We start from the raw sequence: 18,176 nt of genomic DNA on the forward strand, positions 1-18,176 counted from the left end.
TACACACATTTATACTAAAAAGATCATACATTTTTAGCTCTACAAAGGAAGTAATTACTAAGTAATTACCTACGTACCTACTTTATTACTTTATTAGCTGTTCTGTTCAGACAGTGCTCCTCTGCACAACTTGAAGTCCAGGTAAAAATTTCAACAATCTATTCATGTTCATCTGTTTGTGTGTACTACATTTAAGTAAAAAACAAAGCTGAATGGTTCTAGAGCATCACTACTCTCTAAAGAAATATAGTTTTCAGTAAATTGTACAGTAACTTGTTTAGTCTTGGTCCGCCATGCACAGTATTTTGGGCACAGTATTCAATGCACTACTTCACAGTAGTTCACTTATGCAAGCTTTATTATGACCCAAATCAACTGGCCGTGTCTCCTCAGATGACATCACTCTCACTGTGGATGGGAAAGACACATATGACGAAGTGAAGAAGTCGGGCAGGTACAGGTAAGGCCATTCACACCTCTGCTGCTCATGCTGCTAATGTTTAGTATGGTTCTTATTTAAAGTGGATTTTTTTCAGAGAGTGCAAGAGAACCCAAGGTGTGTCCACTACAGACCTGGTCGGCCGCATGCTGCTTATGACCAAAGCTCATCACAGCAACATGGTAAGGCCCGAAACATACTCAAAATATGTAAATGCAGAAGGCTCTCACTAGACAAGCTTGATTTCAAACATGTCAGACCTCAGTTCATAATTCAAGTACATGTTGGGTTGTAACACCCAGTTTTATGGAAACAATTACAATCATACTGTTTTTTACCATTATTTGTTATAATGTTCATATTCACCCTACTTTAACTTACTTATTAATGCGAGTTTGCTTGTCACTTTGGCATCATGTTTACACCATTGTCACCTCCACATTATGTCCGTAACTCTCTCACTGGTATTGAATTGGACCTGATCATAAAAAGTAACTGTTCAAAGATCTGTTCGAGTTTTTAAAAAAATATCTAGAATACTGATTGTTTGTCATGACACAGAATTACAAAAATGCACATTAAGTATGTAAATGCTTACAATACACCGGCCAAGCATTCACATCTACTTTTGCATACTTGTTTAGGGTTTGTTTCTGATATGTCTCTAGTACTGTATGCTATAATTACACATTGTCTAATTGGACATTCATTTCTTCCTTTCTTTTGTCTGCAGGGCAGATCAGACTATCAACAACACACAGACAATTTTGGAAGAGTGAGTGTTTTATTCTCTTTTGGGTTGTTCTTGTGGTCTTAATATTTTTTTTTCTAAATGTTTTGAAGTACAATAGAGAGGATTTCTTTGGTAGTTTGGTTATAATAAATTATTCTGCCAGTACTACAGTAATGAATTAATTTGTGTGCAAAACCATATTGCCATAACCAAATCAGCATGGCAAGCCTGCCATCATGATTTTGCAGGTATCTGTTTTTTTTTTTTGTTGTTGTTGTTGTTGTTTTGAAATACAAATGCCAATAGGGAGCTGTCACGCTGTCTGGTCTCTGTTTCCCTGAGTCTCAACTAGTGGTCTCACTTCCCCATAGGCACCTCACCGTAGGCACTACAATTCCCACAAAGCCTTGTCCCTTCATCACAGTAATTGCACTCCTGTTAATTGCAATCTTCACTTGATAGTCATTACCCTGCCTATATTAACTGGTCTGTTTCTGTTTGTTTTCATTGAGTCCTTTCTTTCCGTCACCCAGTTTCCTCGCCATCTTCCGAGTTTCCTGTTCCAGTTCCTATTCCTGTTCCATTCCTTGTTTGTTTGTTTGGATTGATTTTTGGTTTTGACCCCTGCTTGTTGGATTCTGATTTGGATTACCCATTTGGATCTCTCGTCTTCTGTGTTTCCCTGGGATCCGATTGTAACAGGAGCCCAGAATTCCATAGTATAAATAATATAAAATTGATTAGTCATTCTCAGATCCCCCTCTCCCACCTACACTGTAAAAAATTTCTTGTTGTTTTTACAAAAACCTTTTGGCAGCTGTGGTTGCCAGAATAATTTTGTAAAAATACAGAAAACTGTAAACACATTTACGTCAAAAACTGTTAATTTTACAATATAAAGCTGTAATTTACAAACAAGAAAATGTGAATATAAACCAGTAAATTCAACAACACACAAAATTAAATCTGTTTTGTACCTTGAAAATACTGACAACCACCATAATAATAAAGATGGTACTGTATAAGAGAAAGCCACATGAAGTATCAAAGCTCATCACAAGTAGCTTCACCACAAGCAGAAGTATATATTAACATATAGAAGGTGCACATTTATGGAAACACAAAACACCATCATGGTAACACACGTGATACTTAAATAATGCAAAAAACTTTCATTAAGCAACAGAAGATGTAACATAAAGCTCAAATGTACATAACTGATAACAAGAACTATTTAAAAACATGATTATTTAAACAAAATACTTTCAAACGTGGAGTGTCACGCAGGGAATTCTGGGAATATCAGTTTACAGTTTTAGACTGTAAATTATACATTGATTTGTTCTTTTTTTACTTCTAAAAGCTGTATAATTAACAGAATTTTACTGTAAATTTACATTAAATGCTTTGTTAGATCTTTTACAGTTTTTCCCTGTATATAGTACGGGAACTTACTGTTAACCTATTATCAGTTTTTTTCCGTAGCGTTTTTACAAAATTTTACAGTTAAAATTACACTTATTTTTTACAGTGTAGGATTGTTTACTTGCTTTTCTGCTTTGCCCTTTTATTCCTTCTTCTGCTAGCATTCACATGCCTCTGCCAAGTTGGGACATAAAAAAAGCTTTATTGTCTTCACAGTCCATAATCAGAGACTGAGCCATGAATGGCACCTCTGTTTCTGAGTTTAACATTGAGTAAATAATTCCTAGTCATTGAATCCAAATGGAGAGAGAAAAGTTCTTTAATGTCCCAAGACCTTCACTGGTAGTGAAAAAAAAACACCCATTGCAAAGGACTCAGACTTGACTTAGGTGCAGATGCACTGTATGTCTAGAGTGCTGACTACAATGTTATGGTTTTTCAGTCATTATTGTGTGCTCTTGACATCAGAAGAAGAAAAAAAAATGCTTGTTGGCTTATTCAAAGGGCCGCTGGTTTAACACATCTTCTTGGCCCTAACAGAACCACCAAAGTGCTCTTATCATTCATCATGGTCTTTATATTGTGTTTGAGTATAATAAATGTATTACTATATAAAAAAGTGCATTATTAGCAATGATTAGTTAAATGTTTAATTATTAATATTTATTGTTGTAATATTTGTTATCATTTCTGTACTGCTCACCACAGGGTCCTAAAGGCCACAGTCCCTGGACAGGAGTGTCACAGTTCCTGCAGACGTCCCAAAAAATCATCCAGTTTGCCTCAGGAAAGGAACCACAGCCAGGAGACACAATCATCTATGTGGCTGGAGCTTTTGACCTATTTCGTATCCTTACCTGCTTCGACAGTAATAAGAGCAACCAAAATTTCTTCCATTAAAAACAAAAGAATATAATATTATTTAAATCTTTGAAAAAAAAAAGGGAACTAAATTAATTTCTAAAAGAGATTTTAAACAATCTGGTGGAGTTGTAGATTGTCAGTAAATAACAAATTATGTGTCTGTTCCTCACACAAATTTTATTGACTTCAGGTGATTGAACAGACAGAATGAATGACAGAAGGGTGAATTTTTCCTTGTAAGATAGAGAGTTGGTGAGCATTGGCTACTCACAACATCATCAAGAGGTATTACAGCTATTACACTACTGAAAATAAAATAACTTGGATACAGGACAGGTCCCCCTTTTATAAAAAGGTATAAAAATCACTTTTATGTAAAAAAAAAAAAAAAAAGAAAAAAAAAGGTATTTAAATAACCTCACTGGGCCATTGACAGTGTTATTACTGTTACTCTGTTCATTCTCTTATCTATTGCCATTTTTATTTGGCAGACTGGGAACTTCATGTTAAATGCTCTGCAGAAAAAAAAAAATGTTCTTTCAAATGCACAGTGTGTGAACATTCTGAAGGATTAAAGCAAACAGCTAGCACAGAATATAGATTCATTATGCTGTCATTCTTTGACATTTAAAAAATAATGAATCGACAATTGTTCATTTTATTTAGAGTTTTTACATGGGCTGCATGTGCATTTTCTGAGAACATATGAGTAAGACAATATTCATGTTGTCCTCTTTACCCTGATGCAAATCAGATATTGGCCATGTGGATTTCCTGGATGCAGTGTCCCAGCTTTCAGAAAAGCCATATGTTATTGTTGGCTTGCACTTTGATCAGGTAAGCTGAATACAGGAAAATCTTAGAAATATATTTAAAATAAAAATTTTCTTGGTTGAGCACAATGCTGATTGTCTTTCAAAGAACATAAGAGAATAAGAGAAGGAGAAAGAGGAACTGCATGTTTGTTTGTTTTTATTATTATTATCATCACTTTAGGAGGTGAATCGTTACAAGGGGAAAAACTATCCAATAATGAACATCCATGAGAGGACTCTGAGTGTGCTGGCCTGTCGAGTGAGCATTAATCTTTTGCATTGCAGTTAATCCCCATTTATGTCTTGTTTTATATAAATAGCTTGATATTAATTAATTTCTATATTTTGTTTTCAAATCTCCCAGTATGTCTCTGAGGTTGTTATAGGAGCACCCTATGCTGTCACAAAAGACTTATTGGACCATTTCAAGGTAAATACTCTTCCACTGTTTTAAATTTGATTCTTGACTTTTTGTCAGACTTGATTAAGAGTTGGATAGAACACTGGTTTTTGACCATCAGCATAAAAAATGTGGCCATTAGTCATGTTCACACAAATGTTTTTAGTATTAACAAATATACCTTGTATAACCCATAAAATGATGACAATTAATTTTCTGTTACAATTATAAAATTAATTGCATCTACTAATTAAAACTAAATGTTACAGTAAATAAAATAATTTTTACATTTATTTTCCAGAGGAACTTTGTGTAGAGTTGTGTGAAGACTCACCCACAACCTCAGATAAGAGGACTCTGTATAAATTAGCTGATTTGAGATTAAGATCAGACACATTCTTAATTTGTGGCCACAATATTTTTTTCCACATGTCAATCTCTTTTTTTTTTTAGAGATGCAATTTGATTTGATTTGCGACCATGATAGGTCATGCAGCTAATTTCATAGATTTTATTCTAAGTTACTTCACACACTAGTGATTTAAAAAGTTTTTCTAGTAATGTATTTATAATACTGTTATAATGAGGTATTCAGGGTTTGGAGTAATACAATGTCCCCATGGTATAGGTAGACCTGGTGTGCCATGGAAAAACTGAAGTGTTTCCAGACAGAGATGGATCAGACCCATATGCTGTAAGTGTCATGATAGGATAATTATTCAAAATTCTAACACAATACACTTTTATTTCATAATCTGTGCTTGTTTTCTGTGCACAGGTACCCAGGAAAATGGGAATATTGCGAACAGTGGATAGTGGAAACAGTCTTACCACTGATGTCATTGTGCAGAGGATCATCAAAAACAGGTGTTATATTAAGCTCTGACCTGTTAACATGCAGGAAGCCACTGGTGACCACTTTCTTTGTTTACTGTCATTTGCAGCATTTACTTAATGAATGCAAAGGGTACAATATTGTTAAATGAGCACTGGAATAAAAGCTTCATTTGACTTAATTCTTCTTTAAACCTCTTGATCTCACAACACATAAACATCCACATTTCACTAACCACATGGACATTTTACTGATACTTGCCACCAAAGCACACAGATTGCAAAGTTGATTCTGTCTAATTTGTTATATATTGTTTTTTAAAAATTGAAGTAACACAGATTAATTGATCTTGCCTGCTTTGAGACAAATGTATTATTAATGATTGTTCAAGAAAATTAAATCTGTTTTCAAATAACTGATGAGTATGTAAAAGGATGTGCTTGTGGGTGTGCGATTTAGAGATAATCACCAAATTTATAATCAAACAATATAAAAAAATATATATTAATAATTTCATCTAATAAAATATTTTATTTATTGTTAGTATATATATAGTATAGTATATAGTAGTTTCTTTCTTCATTCTATCTGGTTTCTTTTTATTTATTATATAATAAAAAAAAAAACTTGCTATGTGTACTGCGTTAAGCTAACTGCGACTTGTCATAGCACTTGCATATCATTGCTCTGTTGATTTTGATTGCTTCCATTTTCCTCATTTGTAAGTTGCTTTGCATAAAAGCATCTGCTAAATGACTAAATGTAAAATGTAAAATAGTACATACTTTGCTTAAGCAATTTTAAGGTGTGCTTTTAGACCTGCTGTATCTGACTTCTTAAATTTGTAAATATTCTATGAGTGAAAATGTTCAATAACAATAAAGTTTTATTTTGTTGGTCACACCTAAGGTGACTTTTAAATCTAAGAAAAATCATTCAGTATTTCTTTTACAGTAAATTGTAATGGACAATCACGGTCAGGAATGATCAATACAATGCTCACATTATTCCTTCATTTGCCTACCAGGCTGCTGTTTGAGGCCAGAAACCAGAAAAAAGAGGCCAAAGAGATGGCGGTAATCCAGGCCATGAAGCGACGAGAAGAAGACAAGGCTAAAGAGAGAGCGCAGGCTGTGCTGTAGGGAAGAAAAAAAGTTCATCAGAGACTAACAAAACCCAGTACATGCAGTTGACTTTTTTCTAATGTGTCCAGATTTTGGACTTACATACCGTCAGAATACCAGCAGCTGAGAGCTCCTTTTATTGACGAATTAGCATGTGTTGTCTTGGGAGCATCTGCTTTTGTGAACCACTCTCGCACTCTCCACCTGAAGGACCAATTCAACATTTCTTGAAGGCAGTGGGCCATTTCCATCAGATCTGTTTACTAAGTAAAGAAGTAGGCTGGAACTTGTCCTGCACTTTGCTGTGTGCAGGATGTTGCCACTCTGGTGACCAACATGACCTACGTGGCCTTTACCTCCACATGTAACTCCAGAGTTATTCTAACCTTTGCTTGGAAATCAACACTCCTGAAGATCTGAATTCATCAGAAGAGCACTACAGTCTGCTGTCCTAAAACACTGTATTAATTATAAAGATTTAATATTTATCTGTCATTATTAATGGCTAATCCTCATATGAAGTATTTTTCATTGTAATATACAACAAAGTGAATCGTTCTATTAAAAATATATGAAAATAATAGTTAAGATATGGTGTTCATCAAACTTGCATTTTAATATGTTTTTTTTTATGTTTATGTTTTTGTTTATTATAGTTTTTGAACTTAACCATTATAACTAGTCAAAAGGATATACTATATTTCAGGAAGTTTTTGTTAAAAGTTCCCAAGGGTATAGTTCACAAAAAAATAAATAAATAAATATTCACTCATGGTATTCCACTCAAAAGTACCATAAAAGTTGATATGTCTTGTACTTTATTTTCCCAAACTTCTTCTGTTAAACAAGAATTTTGTGTGAGAAAACAGCATGAAATGTTAGTCTTATTTACTGCTAACTTTTACTGCCACAGTTCTCAAAATGTATTGTGGAAAAATTAATTTAAACTTGCTAACCTGTTGTCAGGATCAGCAGGTGAAAATGTCACGTTCATTATTCACTTTTGTTTTGGGGAAAATATCACTTCACCCTGTCTGCCTAACATATCCTGTAATTCACAGAAGAATTTGAATATTGATTTAAAAGTACATGCTAATTTTGTTTTGTGGTGAAATACTTCCTTTAGGGTTTAAAGAGGTTTAAAGTTTCTGTTTTAAATGTATTAAAAATTAAATTATACTACATCTAGTTCTTAGAGTGAACATGCTGATCAAGAGTTAGTTCCTTGTTTTCTATTTTATTTAGAATGATTTTGGAAGGCAATTTGAGATCAGCATGTTAAGCTGAGCCACGTTATACACGAAGACAGACATACACTCCTTTACAAGTCTGCATACAGTTTTGAGTTTGTTTCTTATGAAGGTGTGTACACCATACCCAAAATTACTTGTGCAGAATGAGTAACCAATTATAGCCACAATAGGTCTTCCTATCAGTGGAAATATGTGTAAAATTCATAGAAACCACAATGGACTGAAACCAACTCAACCTGTTTTGATGTGCTGTGATATATAAAGTGTATAAACCTCAATCATGGAACCAACTACTGTCTAAATATAATGGTTTCAGGGATTATATTATTTTAAGTCAACACTGAACTGACTTACATTGTTTTGTTTTCATGTACAATTTTTAATTATATTAAAATATAAAAGTTTTTTTTTTTTTTTTTTTTTAAATAATAACCCACTGTTTTTGTTAACATATTAGTCAACTTGAAATATACTGGAACTTAATTTTTAATTGAACAATTATTAAAGTTACTTTCTGATTTTGGGAAATCAAATGAAAAGTTTATTTTATTTATTTGTTTATTTTTATTTCTGATAACAAAACAGGAATTGATAACACGGGATCATAATAATTGATATCAGCTAATCTCCTTGTTTAGTTTTATGGGATTTAAAAAAATGCATATAAATAAATATCCAAATATGTAATAGATCACATCTGCCTAAATAAATATTTAACTGTTTGTCTATTTGTCTATATATTTATTTATTTATTTGCCATTTGTATATAAATAGTCTAACAAAGGAAGCAAATTGTATTATTTTTTAAAGCAATGCACCTTTGTTAATCGTTTTATTGTAACGTATTGCGTCACCAATTAGAGGGCACATTTAATTAAAGTCCCTATTATGTCCAATGACGTCACATCCTTGAACCGCATATTGAACAGGCGTGTTGCGTGAGTTCTACCAAAAACACTGCATGTTTTAAATACGATTTTAACTAGCCTATATAAAAGTTTTAGAAATGTTTCAATGTTTTGACGTTTTAACTTCCCTGCAGGTAAGTTAAATATAAATTTGTACTTTAAAAGACAGTGATGACTTGAGTAGTAGGCTATAGTTAATTCATATAATGTTGTCGTTGAATCTCGTGGAGGCATGTCTCGCGGCTGTGCTGACGTGCCTGAATCTGCGAAATGAAGATAAAAGGTCCTGCAATCAGAAGAATGCTCGAATTGAGTGCGAGACGAACGTGCACAGAGTCCTCATACTGGGTAACTCTGAGTTGAGATATCTACACTGTTCTTGTGTTGCCATAGGCGAAATCGTTGAAATCTAGCAATGTATTTGTAGTTTTTTTTTTTTTCTCTGATTTCTGCAATAGTAACTTTACCCTGTTTAATACTACTGTGCAATATTTTATTCGAAAAATAGGTACTCCAGAGAGTGGCAAAAGCACATTAATCAAACATATGAAGATCATCTACAGCCATGGCTTTACAAAACAAGAGCTCATCAGCTTCAAGGTGCAGCACTAACTTATTTAAATTGGTTGATATTCATTATCATTTTGCGTTTACTGATACAGCGTCAGAACAGTTGGAATTCTTACAGTGTGTTAATATAGGGTTTTGTCAGGCTTACTGCATTAGTTCTCAACATCAGAACTAGAGGTGCATGCAGTGTTTAGGAAAAGTTACACTATTGCATTTATTTCCTCCCTTTAAAAGTAACTCACTCTTTTAAGTTATATTCATTTTGAGTTAACTTTTTTCACCTGGGCTGCACTTGCTAACAACAAATATTAACAATAACACAATTTTTTCTGGTAATTCTAAAATGTGATGTTTAACTGAATACATTTTTGCTTATTCATATGGTTGAAATGGACCATCAAAGATGTTTGGGGAAAATTCTCAGCTTGCATTTCACTGACTTCATTAATTCTTTTGAAATACTGAATCTGTTTTTGAGCAAGTTGGATAAGAAAATAATGTTCACATTTAGTCTAGAGCTACAATAACCATGTTTTACCTGCGCACACAGCCTCTGCACCTTATGTCTCACAACATGGAAACAATAGAGATCTCAATCAAGAAACAAATTGAAAGTTATTTGCAAATAAGAGCACAGGCTGCAACCATAGACGGTAAAGAAAACAGGCTGCAACATGATCTATATTTATAATATACCACCACATGCCATTCTTCATTGCCCTAATAACTTTATAGTAAAGCTCCTAATATACATCAATAAAAAGTTAATTAGCTGTATTTTGATTCACTCCATATTTAAGGGGGAAAAAAGTGTTTTAAATGTGTAATAATTAACACAGTGGCTCAATTAGTTATACAGTTACTTTAAGCTAATTGTGTCTAAACCACAAACTAAATATTAAAGACCGAAAACTCAAACAGTATTTAAACATGAACCATTCATAATGCAATAAATCTATGTTTAACAGTCATGTTTTGTGCTTTACTGAAATGTGTCATGGCTTGTATGATATGAATAGTAAACCATATTTGACTATGCTGTAAGTAACAGTGCTACCACATTAGTGTATCACTATTACCACACTGCATGTTGTACCATTCTCCAAATGCTTAATGTGTGTTTGACTTCTAAATGTACAGCCTGCTGTGTTGGATAACCTGCTGACAAATATGAAGTTTGTGCTGCATGGTCAATCAATCAATCACCTTTATTTATATAGTGCTTTAAACAAAATACATTGCGCCAAAGCACTGAACAACATTCATTTGGAAAACAGTGTCTCAATAATGCAAAATGATAGTTAAAGGCAGTTCATCATTGAATTCATTGATGTCATCTCTGTTCAGTTGAAATAGTGTCTGTTTTAATTTGCAATCAAGTCAACGATATCGCTGTAGATGAAGTGACCCCAACTAAGCAAGCCAGAGGCGACAGCGGCAAGGAACCGAAACTCCATCGGTGACAGAATGGAGAAAAAAACCTTGGGAGAAACCAGGCTCAGTTGGGGGGCCAGTTCTCCTCTGACCAGACGAAAACCAGTAGTTCAATTCCAGGCTGCAGCAAAGTCAGATTGTGCAGAAGAATCATCTGTTTCCTGTGGTCTTGTCCTGGTGCTCCTCTGAGACAAGGTCTTTACAGGGGATCTGTATCTGGGGCTCTAGTTGTCCTGGTCTCCGCTGTCTTTCAGGGCAGTAGAGGTCCTTTCTAGGTGCTGATCCACCATCTGGTCTGGATACGTACTGGATCCGGGTGACTGCAGTGACCCTCTGATCTGGACACAGACTGGATCTGGTGGCCACGGTGACCTCGGAACAAGAGAGAAACAGACAAATATTAGCGTAGATGCCATTCTTCTAATGATGTAGAAAGTACGGTGTTATGTGAAGTGTTCCGGTTCCAGTTTACCTAATTAATGCAGCCTAAAAATCCTTTAACGGATTTGGATATTAAAAGCATATTAGTATGTTATGTGTATGCCAGGTTAAAGAGATGGGTCTTTAATCTAGATTTAAACTGCAAGAGTGTGTCTGCCTCCCGAACAATGTTAGGTAGGTTATTCCAGAGTTTAGGCGCCAAATAGGAAAAGGATCTGCCGCCCGCAGTTGATTTTGATATTCTAGGTATTATCAAATTGCCTGAGTTTTGAGAACGTAGCGGACGTAACGGAGTATAATGTAAAAGGAGCTCATTCAAATACTGAGGTGCTAAACCATTCAGGGCTTTATAAGTAATAAGCAATATTTTAAAATCTATACGATGTTTGATAGGGAGCCAGTGCAGTGTGGACAGGACCGGGCTAATATGGTCATACTTCCTGGTTCTAGTAAGAACTCTTGCTGCTGCATTTTGGACTAGCTGTAGTTTGTTTACCAAGCGTGCAGAACAACCACCCAATAAAGCATTACAGTAGTCTAACCTTGAAGTCATAAATGCATGGATTAACATTTCTGCATTTGACATTGAGAGCATAGGCCGTAATTTAGATATATTTTTGAGATGGAAAAATGCAGTTTTACAAATGCTAGAAACGTGGCTTTCTAAGGAAAGATTGCGATCAAGTAGCACACCTAGGTTCCTAACTGATGACGAAGAATTGACAGAGCAACCATCAAGTCTTAGACAGTGTTCTAGGTTATTACAAGTAGAGTTTTTAGGCCCTATGATTAACACCTCTGTTTTTTCTGAATTTAGCAGTAAGAAATTACTCGTCATCCAATTTTTTATATCGACTATGCATTCCATTAGTTTTTCAAATTGGTGTGTTTCACCGGGCTGCGAGGAAATATAGAGCTGCGTATCATCAGCATAACAGTGAAAGCTAACACCATGTTTCCTGATGATATCTCCCAAGGGTAACATATAAAGCGTGAAGAGTAGCGGCCCTAGAACTGAGCATGGTATGGGAATGCTGCGCATTAATTTGTCAAACAAGAAAAACAAGGTGAGTTATGCAGACTATTCCGTCCATAACGATGTGCATGGCAGTTCTGCAGTTCCCAAATTTGGATTAATTGCGAAAAGGCCTCTTTCTGTTTTCTGTCTCAAAACTAAACATGATTACAGTGACATTAAAAACGAATTTCTGAACATGCACGTGACACCAAATTGGCTTATTTGTATCTCAACTTTCTATTCTATATCTACACCTAAAAGCATTCTAAACTCCTATATTATGCATTATATTGTGGGAAAATATTGTGTGGTTATAATATAGAACATTATAAAAACAAACGGCAATTGTCATTTAGGTACTGTAGGACCAGGTATGTGCCATGAACTTTTAGACTGAGCAAGAGTTCTAATACACATTATAATTTGCCCAAAACAAACTATATCAGTTAATGTTGTGAAAGTATTACTGAACAGGCAGGGTTACAAATATGGGACAGAAATGCCTTCTTTTCAACTCTTATTATTCTGCTTTTTTGTTTGTTTTAATCATGATCCAATTTAAAATTATTATTATTTTTTATTTTTTTTTTGACCTTTATACGACCAGGCCAGGTCTTGACAGAAGTTTAGACCGATTCAAAAACAGGTCATTCTGATTTTTGCTATGTTTTTATAGGTCCATGCACATGCAGTCTTGTCATGTAAGTGTTGTGTAGGAGAAGATATGGAGCTACTGCCATTTGTGGCTCATTCATTCTGCAGTTTGTGGGGGGATCTGGGCATCAGGGCAGCAGTGGTCAGAGGCCATGAGTTCCAGCTCAATGATTCTGCACTATAGTGAGTATTTACTTTTCTGCCATTTGTACCATTGCATAATGAAGCTATAGTTTCTTTTGAATGCCACTGTTTTCTTCACTGACATTATAAATTAGTTAGTAAGAGCTAAGCTCGGCTCACTTGCAAAATCAGATGTCCTCAATACCCATGGCTGAATTGCCCTTTAGCAAGGCACTGAACCCCCAGTTGCTCCCCGGGTGTTGGATCTATAGCTGCCCACTGCTCCGGATGTGTGTTCGTGGTGTGTTCACTTCTCATTGCTGTGTATGTGCACTTGGATGGGTGAAATGCAGAGCACCAATTGCGAGTATGGATTACCATACTTGGCAAATGTCACGACTTTCACTTTACCAACAGTAATTATAGATGCTGTATAGAATTTAAGCTTTTATTTGACCGGGACATCTGTCCTACCACTGGGCTGAGTAATCATGAAGTATTTTTCTGCATCCTGATAGCCATATTAATAATGTCACATTTATTACAGTAAAATTCTCCCCATGAAGAGATATTGAAGTGTGTAATGTTTGTCCCTGGAAACGATGATGCAGTCATTGAAAACTATATGTTCCTGGAGCAATGCCCCAGTTTCAGGGGCGTAGATTACACGGGGGATGTGTCCCCCACACTTTTGATAACACGGAAATTCGTCCCCCACACTTTATCGGTCAATTGTGTTCGTATAGAGGTTTTCAAGAGCTGGAGTGAATAAATTAAAATTTTAAACTCAAAGAGACAGGATAGTTTGCGCATGACCTGATGTTTTATTTGGACCTAGAAGGCGAGACGAACATCACAGAGCGCTAAACTCCCCTGCAGTGTGTGTTTCATTCATGCTCTAAGCCAGAAGCGCTCTCGCGCGCAAAAAAAATCATACCAGGAAACTCCTAATATGGACAACAGGGTCCAACTATCGTTGTATGAAAACAGTTGTTTATACAGAAAAACCTTTTATACAGTCTATGAGAAAATCAGACACGATTGTGACAATGTGTTTTTTTTTTTTTTTTTTCAAGTCATCTCCAGCAGGTGATAAAGTATATGAAAAATGCTATTATTACAGTATAAAAACTATTCTGCCTTATTATGTGATAAAAAAGTGTTTGTAGTATATAAACAAATCATTATTATTTGTTGTCTGGCGATTTATAGATTTCTAAGCCAATTAAAAGCTAGAAATTTGAGAAATTTAAGTTGCCTATAGTATCCTACCAGTCAGAAGTTTTTGAACAGTAAGCTTGTTAATGTTTTATTAAGAAGTATCTTCTGTTCACCAAAGTACATCAAAACAGTAAAAAATTTAAATATTTTTACTAGCCTATTTAAAATAACTTTTCTATATTAATATATTTCAAAATGTAATTTATTGAGATTTTCAAAGCTGATTTTTTTTTTTTTTTTTTGCATCATTACTCCAGTCACACAAATTTTGATATTCTGATAAAAAACTAAAATACTTATTATGATAATGTTAAAAACAGCTAGAGTAGAATATTTAAGGTTTCTTTGATGAATAGAAAGTTCAGAAGATTTATCTGAAATATAAATATTTTGTAAAATTATGTCTTTATCATCACTTTTGTTCATTGCTAAATAAAGAATCATTGCTAAATAAAAGTATTCATTTCTATAATTTATTTTCCCCCAAAAAAACAAAACAAAAAAATAAAATTATACTGACTCTAAGCTTTTGAACGGAATAGTGTATAATGTTGCGAAAGCTTTTTATGTCTCACAAATGCTAATCTTTGGATCCTTCTATTCATCAAAGAATGCTGAAAAATGTGCTAATTTTTTTTAAATATTGCAAATCAGCATATGAGAATGATTTCTGAAGGATGTTACACTGAAGACTGGAGTTATGATGCTGAAAATTTAGCTTTAAATCACAGGAATTATATTACATTTTTATTTTTTTTATTTTAATAGTAAAAATATTTCAAATAAATGCAGACTTGGTGAGAAGAGACTTCTTTAAAAACATAAAAAAATCTTACTGTTCAAAAACTGTTGACTGGTAGGCTATATAGATAGAAACGTTATTTATATATGTGTGTGTGTGTGTGTGTGTAATTTCTGTCCCCCTCACTTCTGAAAAGATGGCTACGCCCCTGCCCACTTTGTTAGTATTTGCGTCATTTGCAAATACAGCTCTTATCTGGCTCATTTCAGGGACAATTGCTTGTAATGCAGGAGATTTCAATTATGTTGGGGTTTGCCAGTTATTCTTATGTAACATTATGCTTTCATGAGAATTTTAAATGTTGAAATGGATGAGGAGTGAAATGCTACAATGAGAATTTACATGTTGATAGATGTATCGGTTGTAATAGCTATTTAGAGTCTTTGTGTTTGCAAGTTGCTCCAACAATTTGGAGCCTTAGGAAAATAACATCAGAACATAAGAAGTTTCTCATCTCATATTCCCGAATGAAAGATTTATGGCTGGATAATCTTTTCATCTTGCCATTTGGAATATAATCTCCATGTTTGACCAAATGGCTTGCTCTTTAATTCCCCTATTTGGTTTGATATCATTTTCCAAAATTGCAAATAAAGAACATGATGAGTGACTTATGTGGTGATAGTGAGGATAGTTTATGAATGACAGTTGCAGGAGATTTAATACTTCATACTGTTCTTTGTATTATCTTGCAGGTGACCACTGTAATTACTTTCGAGGGGAAAATGGGCATGTGTTTTGTTTTTTTTGTCAAATTGGGCATTAAACATTTTGTGCTCTTGCTTTTTCCTCTGTTTTGTATGCACAAAAATCTAGTTTTTTTGAGAATATAAGTCGCATCATCACACCAAACTACATCCCCACTAAAACAGATGTCCTCAGAGTGCGAGTAAGGACTCATGGTGTCATCGAAACCCAGTTCAGAGTCAACAACTCTCTGTACAGGTAAACTGATTTCTGCAATATTATCATAGCTAAAAATGTATGATTCTATGTCCATATTTTCATTACTGACTGATTTAAGATGATGTTTAGCAGAGTGTTCATGTGGCTCCTTTCCATACAGTGGGTTTGTCAAGATTAAAAAAAGGATAAAAATTCAAATTAATGTACACATGGATTTGATTTAAATGGAAGAGAGCACACTGTATATTTCCATTTAACTTAGTCAAATTAGTTTAATAGTTTTAACTTAATTTTTCTCAAGTCATATAAGATTCAGCTTTAATTTAATTTCATCAATAATTTGTTTGTAAATACTGATTTCTTTTTATTTATAGGCTATATGATGTGGGTGGCCATTGTTCAGAAAGAAAGAAGTGGTACAGTTATTTTGACAGTGTCCAGGCAGTGCTGTTTATGGTGGCTCTCAGTGGGTATGATCAAAACCTTGATGAAAATCATTCCAAGGTGAGTAGCATACTTTTTTTACTTTCTAACTCTAGAATGCTGTCTTAGCTGTTAAAAAAAACAGATGGTTTAGTTAGATAATTAAATTCTATTTACACTGTTAAAATAGCAGGATTTTCTGCCATTTTATAATACTAATTGTAAATAGTAGAATTTATCTGAACCTCAGTATTATAGTACATTATAAAACTTTATGCAATAACGTATTGAGTGTAAATGATAATTTTAATTCAAATTATTAAAGCGGGGGTGAAATGCTCGTTTTCACTCAATATCCTGTTAATCTTGAGTACATATAGAGTAGTACTGCATCCTTCATAAATCCAAAAAGTCTTTCGTTTTATTATATTCATAAGAGAAAGATAGTCTGTACCGATTTTTCCCGGAAAAACACGACCGACTGGAGGCGTGACGTGTGGGCGGAGCTAAAGAATCACGAGCGCGAATAGGCTTTTGCGTTGAGAGCATGTGGAAGCTGTGACATTACTGTGAGGGAAAACCCATCATCCAAAACAAACCATGGCTTACAGTCAGAATCAGCCGTTTATTTATGATCCAGAATCAGATCCAGAGGCTGAAACTGAACGAAAGCAGCAGCAGCAACGACTCGCTCCGAGCGGGGCTCGAACCCGGGTCTCTGTCATAGGAGGGGACGCACTAACAAGGAGGCAGAGATATTTTAAGCAGTTTTACTCACTGCCTGCGGTTCCAACACACGATCGTGACCCTTTTTTCTTGGGATTGTATCATCCTTAAGAAATAAACGATACGCAAATCTATCGTCAAACTGGGCCTTGTGAACAAGCATCTTCGAAATGCAGGGAACAAACAAAAACACTTGCACAACTCCGTTGATGCTCTGTAAAAATAAACTCCATCCACTGGTCCCTTAATGCTGTTTTTTTTTTTTTGGTAAATCTGTGCAGGGTTGTCTTGCCCTGGCAACCAAAAACACACTTCTTTTGTGACTTTTCGCGACGCTCTCGCTCTGATCAGTGAAATGTCTGTGCTGCTCAGCCTCGCTATACAGGAGCGCGCACTCTTCCGGCAGAAGTGCGTCAGGACCCATATAAGGAATTTCCGCTCCATCTAACGTCACACAGAGCCATACTCGAAAAAAACTTTCCGAAACTTGTGACAAACCGGAAGGGGTATTTTGGGAACAAAAATACTCCTTCAAATGTACAACTTAATTTTTGAAACTTTGTCCATGTTTAGCATGGGAATCCAACTCTTTAACAGTGTAAAAAACTCAGTATGCATGAAATAGCATTTCACCCCCCCTTTAAACTGACGCCACCTTATTGGTACAATAAAGCCCTCCTTGCAACTACCCTTACCCTGCTTGATACTTTTTCTGCTTTTTGATTATTTCCTTAATTAAAATAAAAAAATAAAATAAATGTCTTTCTGATGTTATGAGATTTGAAAAGGGAGAAAAAAGCTTAGACACTAAGGAGATATCTTGAGCTCTTGCAAAAAGTAAGAGTCAGCTAACAGCACAATTGTATGAATGATTCGGGAATAGGACAGAGCCTTTTCACCCTTTTGTCTATGCCCTGTGTTGTTTTGAATGAATTATGTGAGTTACATTTAATTAAACGGTTTCATTAAACAATTTGTTAAAGTTCTTTTTCAGTCGGTCACTCTTCGGACCGACGAATATGGGATATTGCTTCGATAGACTTCGAGTGTAAACTAAACTAG

At 34.8% G+C, this 18,176-nt stretch overlaps 2 protein-coding genes across 3 annotated transcripts in view; both read left to right on the forward strand.

Moving 5' to 3' along the window:
* Positions 1-8,610, forward strand: part of LOC127986417 (ethanolamine-phosphate cytidylyltransferase) — a 29,808-nt gene extending 21,198 nt beyond the window's left edge. For both annotated transcript variants that reach the window (XM_052588660.1, XM_052588659.1), the window contains 10 exons: positions 394-460; positions 537-621; positions 1,173-1,214; positions 3,306-3,444; positions 4,216-4,298; positions 4,458-4,535; positions 4,641-4,706; positions 5,305-5,370; positions 5,455-5,543; positions 6,539-8,610. In XM_052588660.1, the coding sequence (XP_052444620.1) occupies positions 394-460; positions 537-621; positions 1,173-1,214; positions 3,306-3,444; positions 4,216-4,298; positions 4,458-4,535; positions 4,641-4,706; positions 5,305-5,370; positions 5,455-5,543; positions 6,539-6,653 (830 nt within the window). In that variant the 3' untranslated portion in view covers positions 6,654-8,610. The remainder of the gene's footprint in view (positions 1-393; positions 461-536; positions 622-1,172; positions 1,215-3,305; positions 3,445-4,215; positions 4,299-4,457; positions 4,536-4,640; positions 4,707-5,304; positions 5,371-5,454; positions 5,544-6,538) is intronic.
* Positions 8,611-8,769: 159 nt separating this feature from the next.
* LOC127985547 (guanine nucleotide-binding protein G(o) subunit alpha-like) overlaps positions 8,770-18,176 on the forward strand; it is an 11,415-nt gene continuing 2,008 nt past the window's right edge. Inside the window, exons 1-6 of the mRNA XM_052587601.1 lie at positions 8,770-8,930; positions 9,027-9,144; positions 9,305-9,396; positions 12,936-13,096; positions 15,876-16,004; positions 16,340-16,469. Of these exons, the coding sequence (XP_052443561.1) occupies positions 8,895-8,930; positions 9,027-9,144; positions 9,305-9,396; positions 12,936-13,096; positions 15,876-16,004; positions 16,340-16,469 (666 nt within the window). The 5' untranslated portion in view covers positions 8,770-8,894. The remainder of the gene's footprint in view (positions 8,931-9,026; positions 9,145-9,304; positions 9,397-12,935; positions 13,097-15,875; positions 16,005-16,339; positions 16,470-18,176) is intronic.

This window comes from Carassius gibelio, chromosome B21, assembly GCF_023724105.1.
Source record: "Carassius gibelio isolate Cgi1373 ecotype wild population from Czech Republic chromosome B21, carGib1.2-hapl.c, whole genome shotgun sequence".
Lineage (NCBI taxonomy): Eukaryota > Metazoa > Chordata > Actinopteri > Cypriniformes > Cyprinidae > Carassius > Carassius gibelio.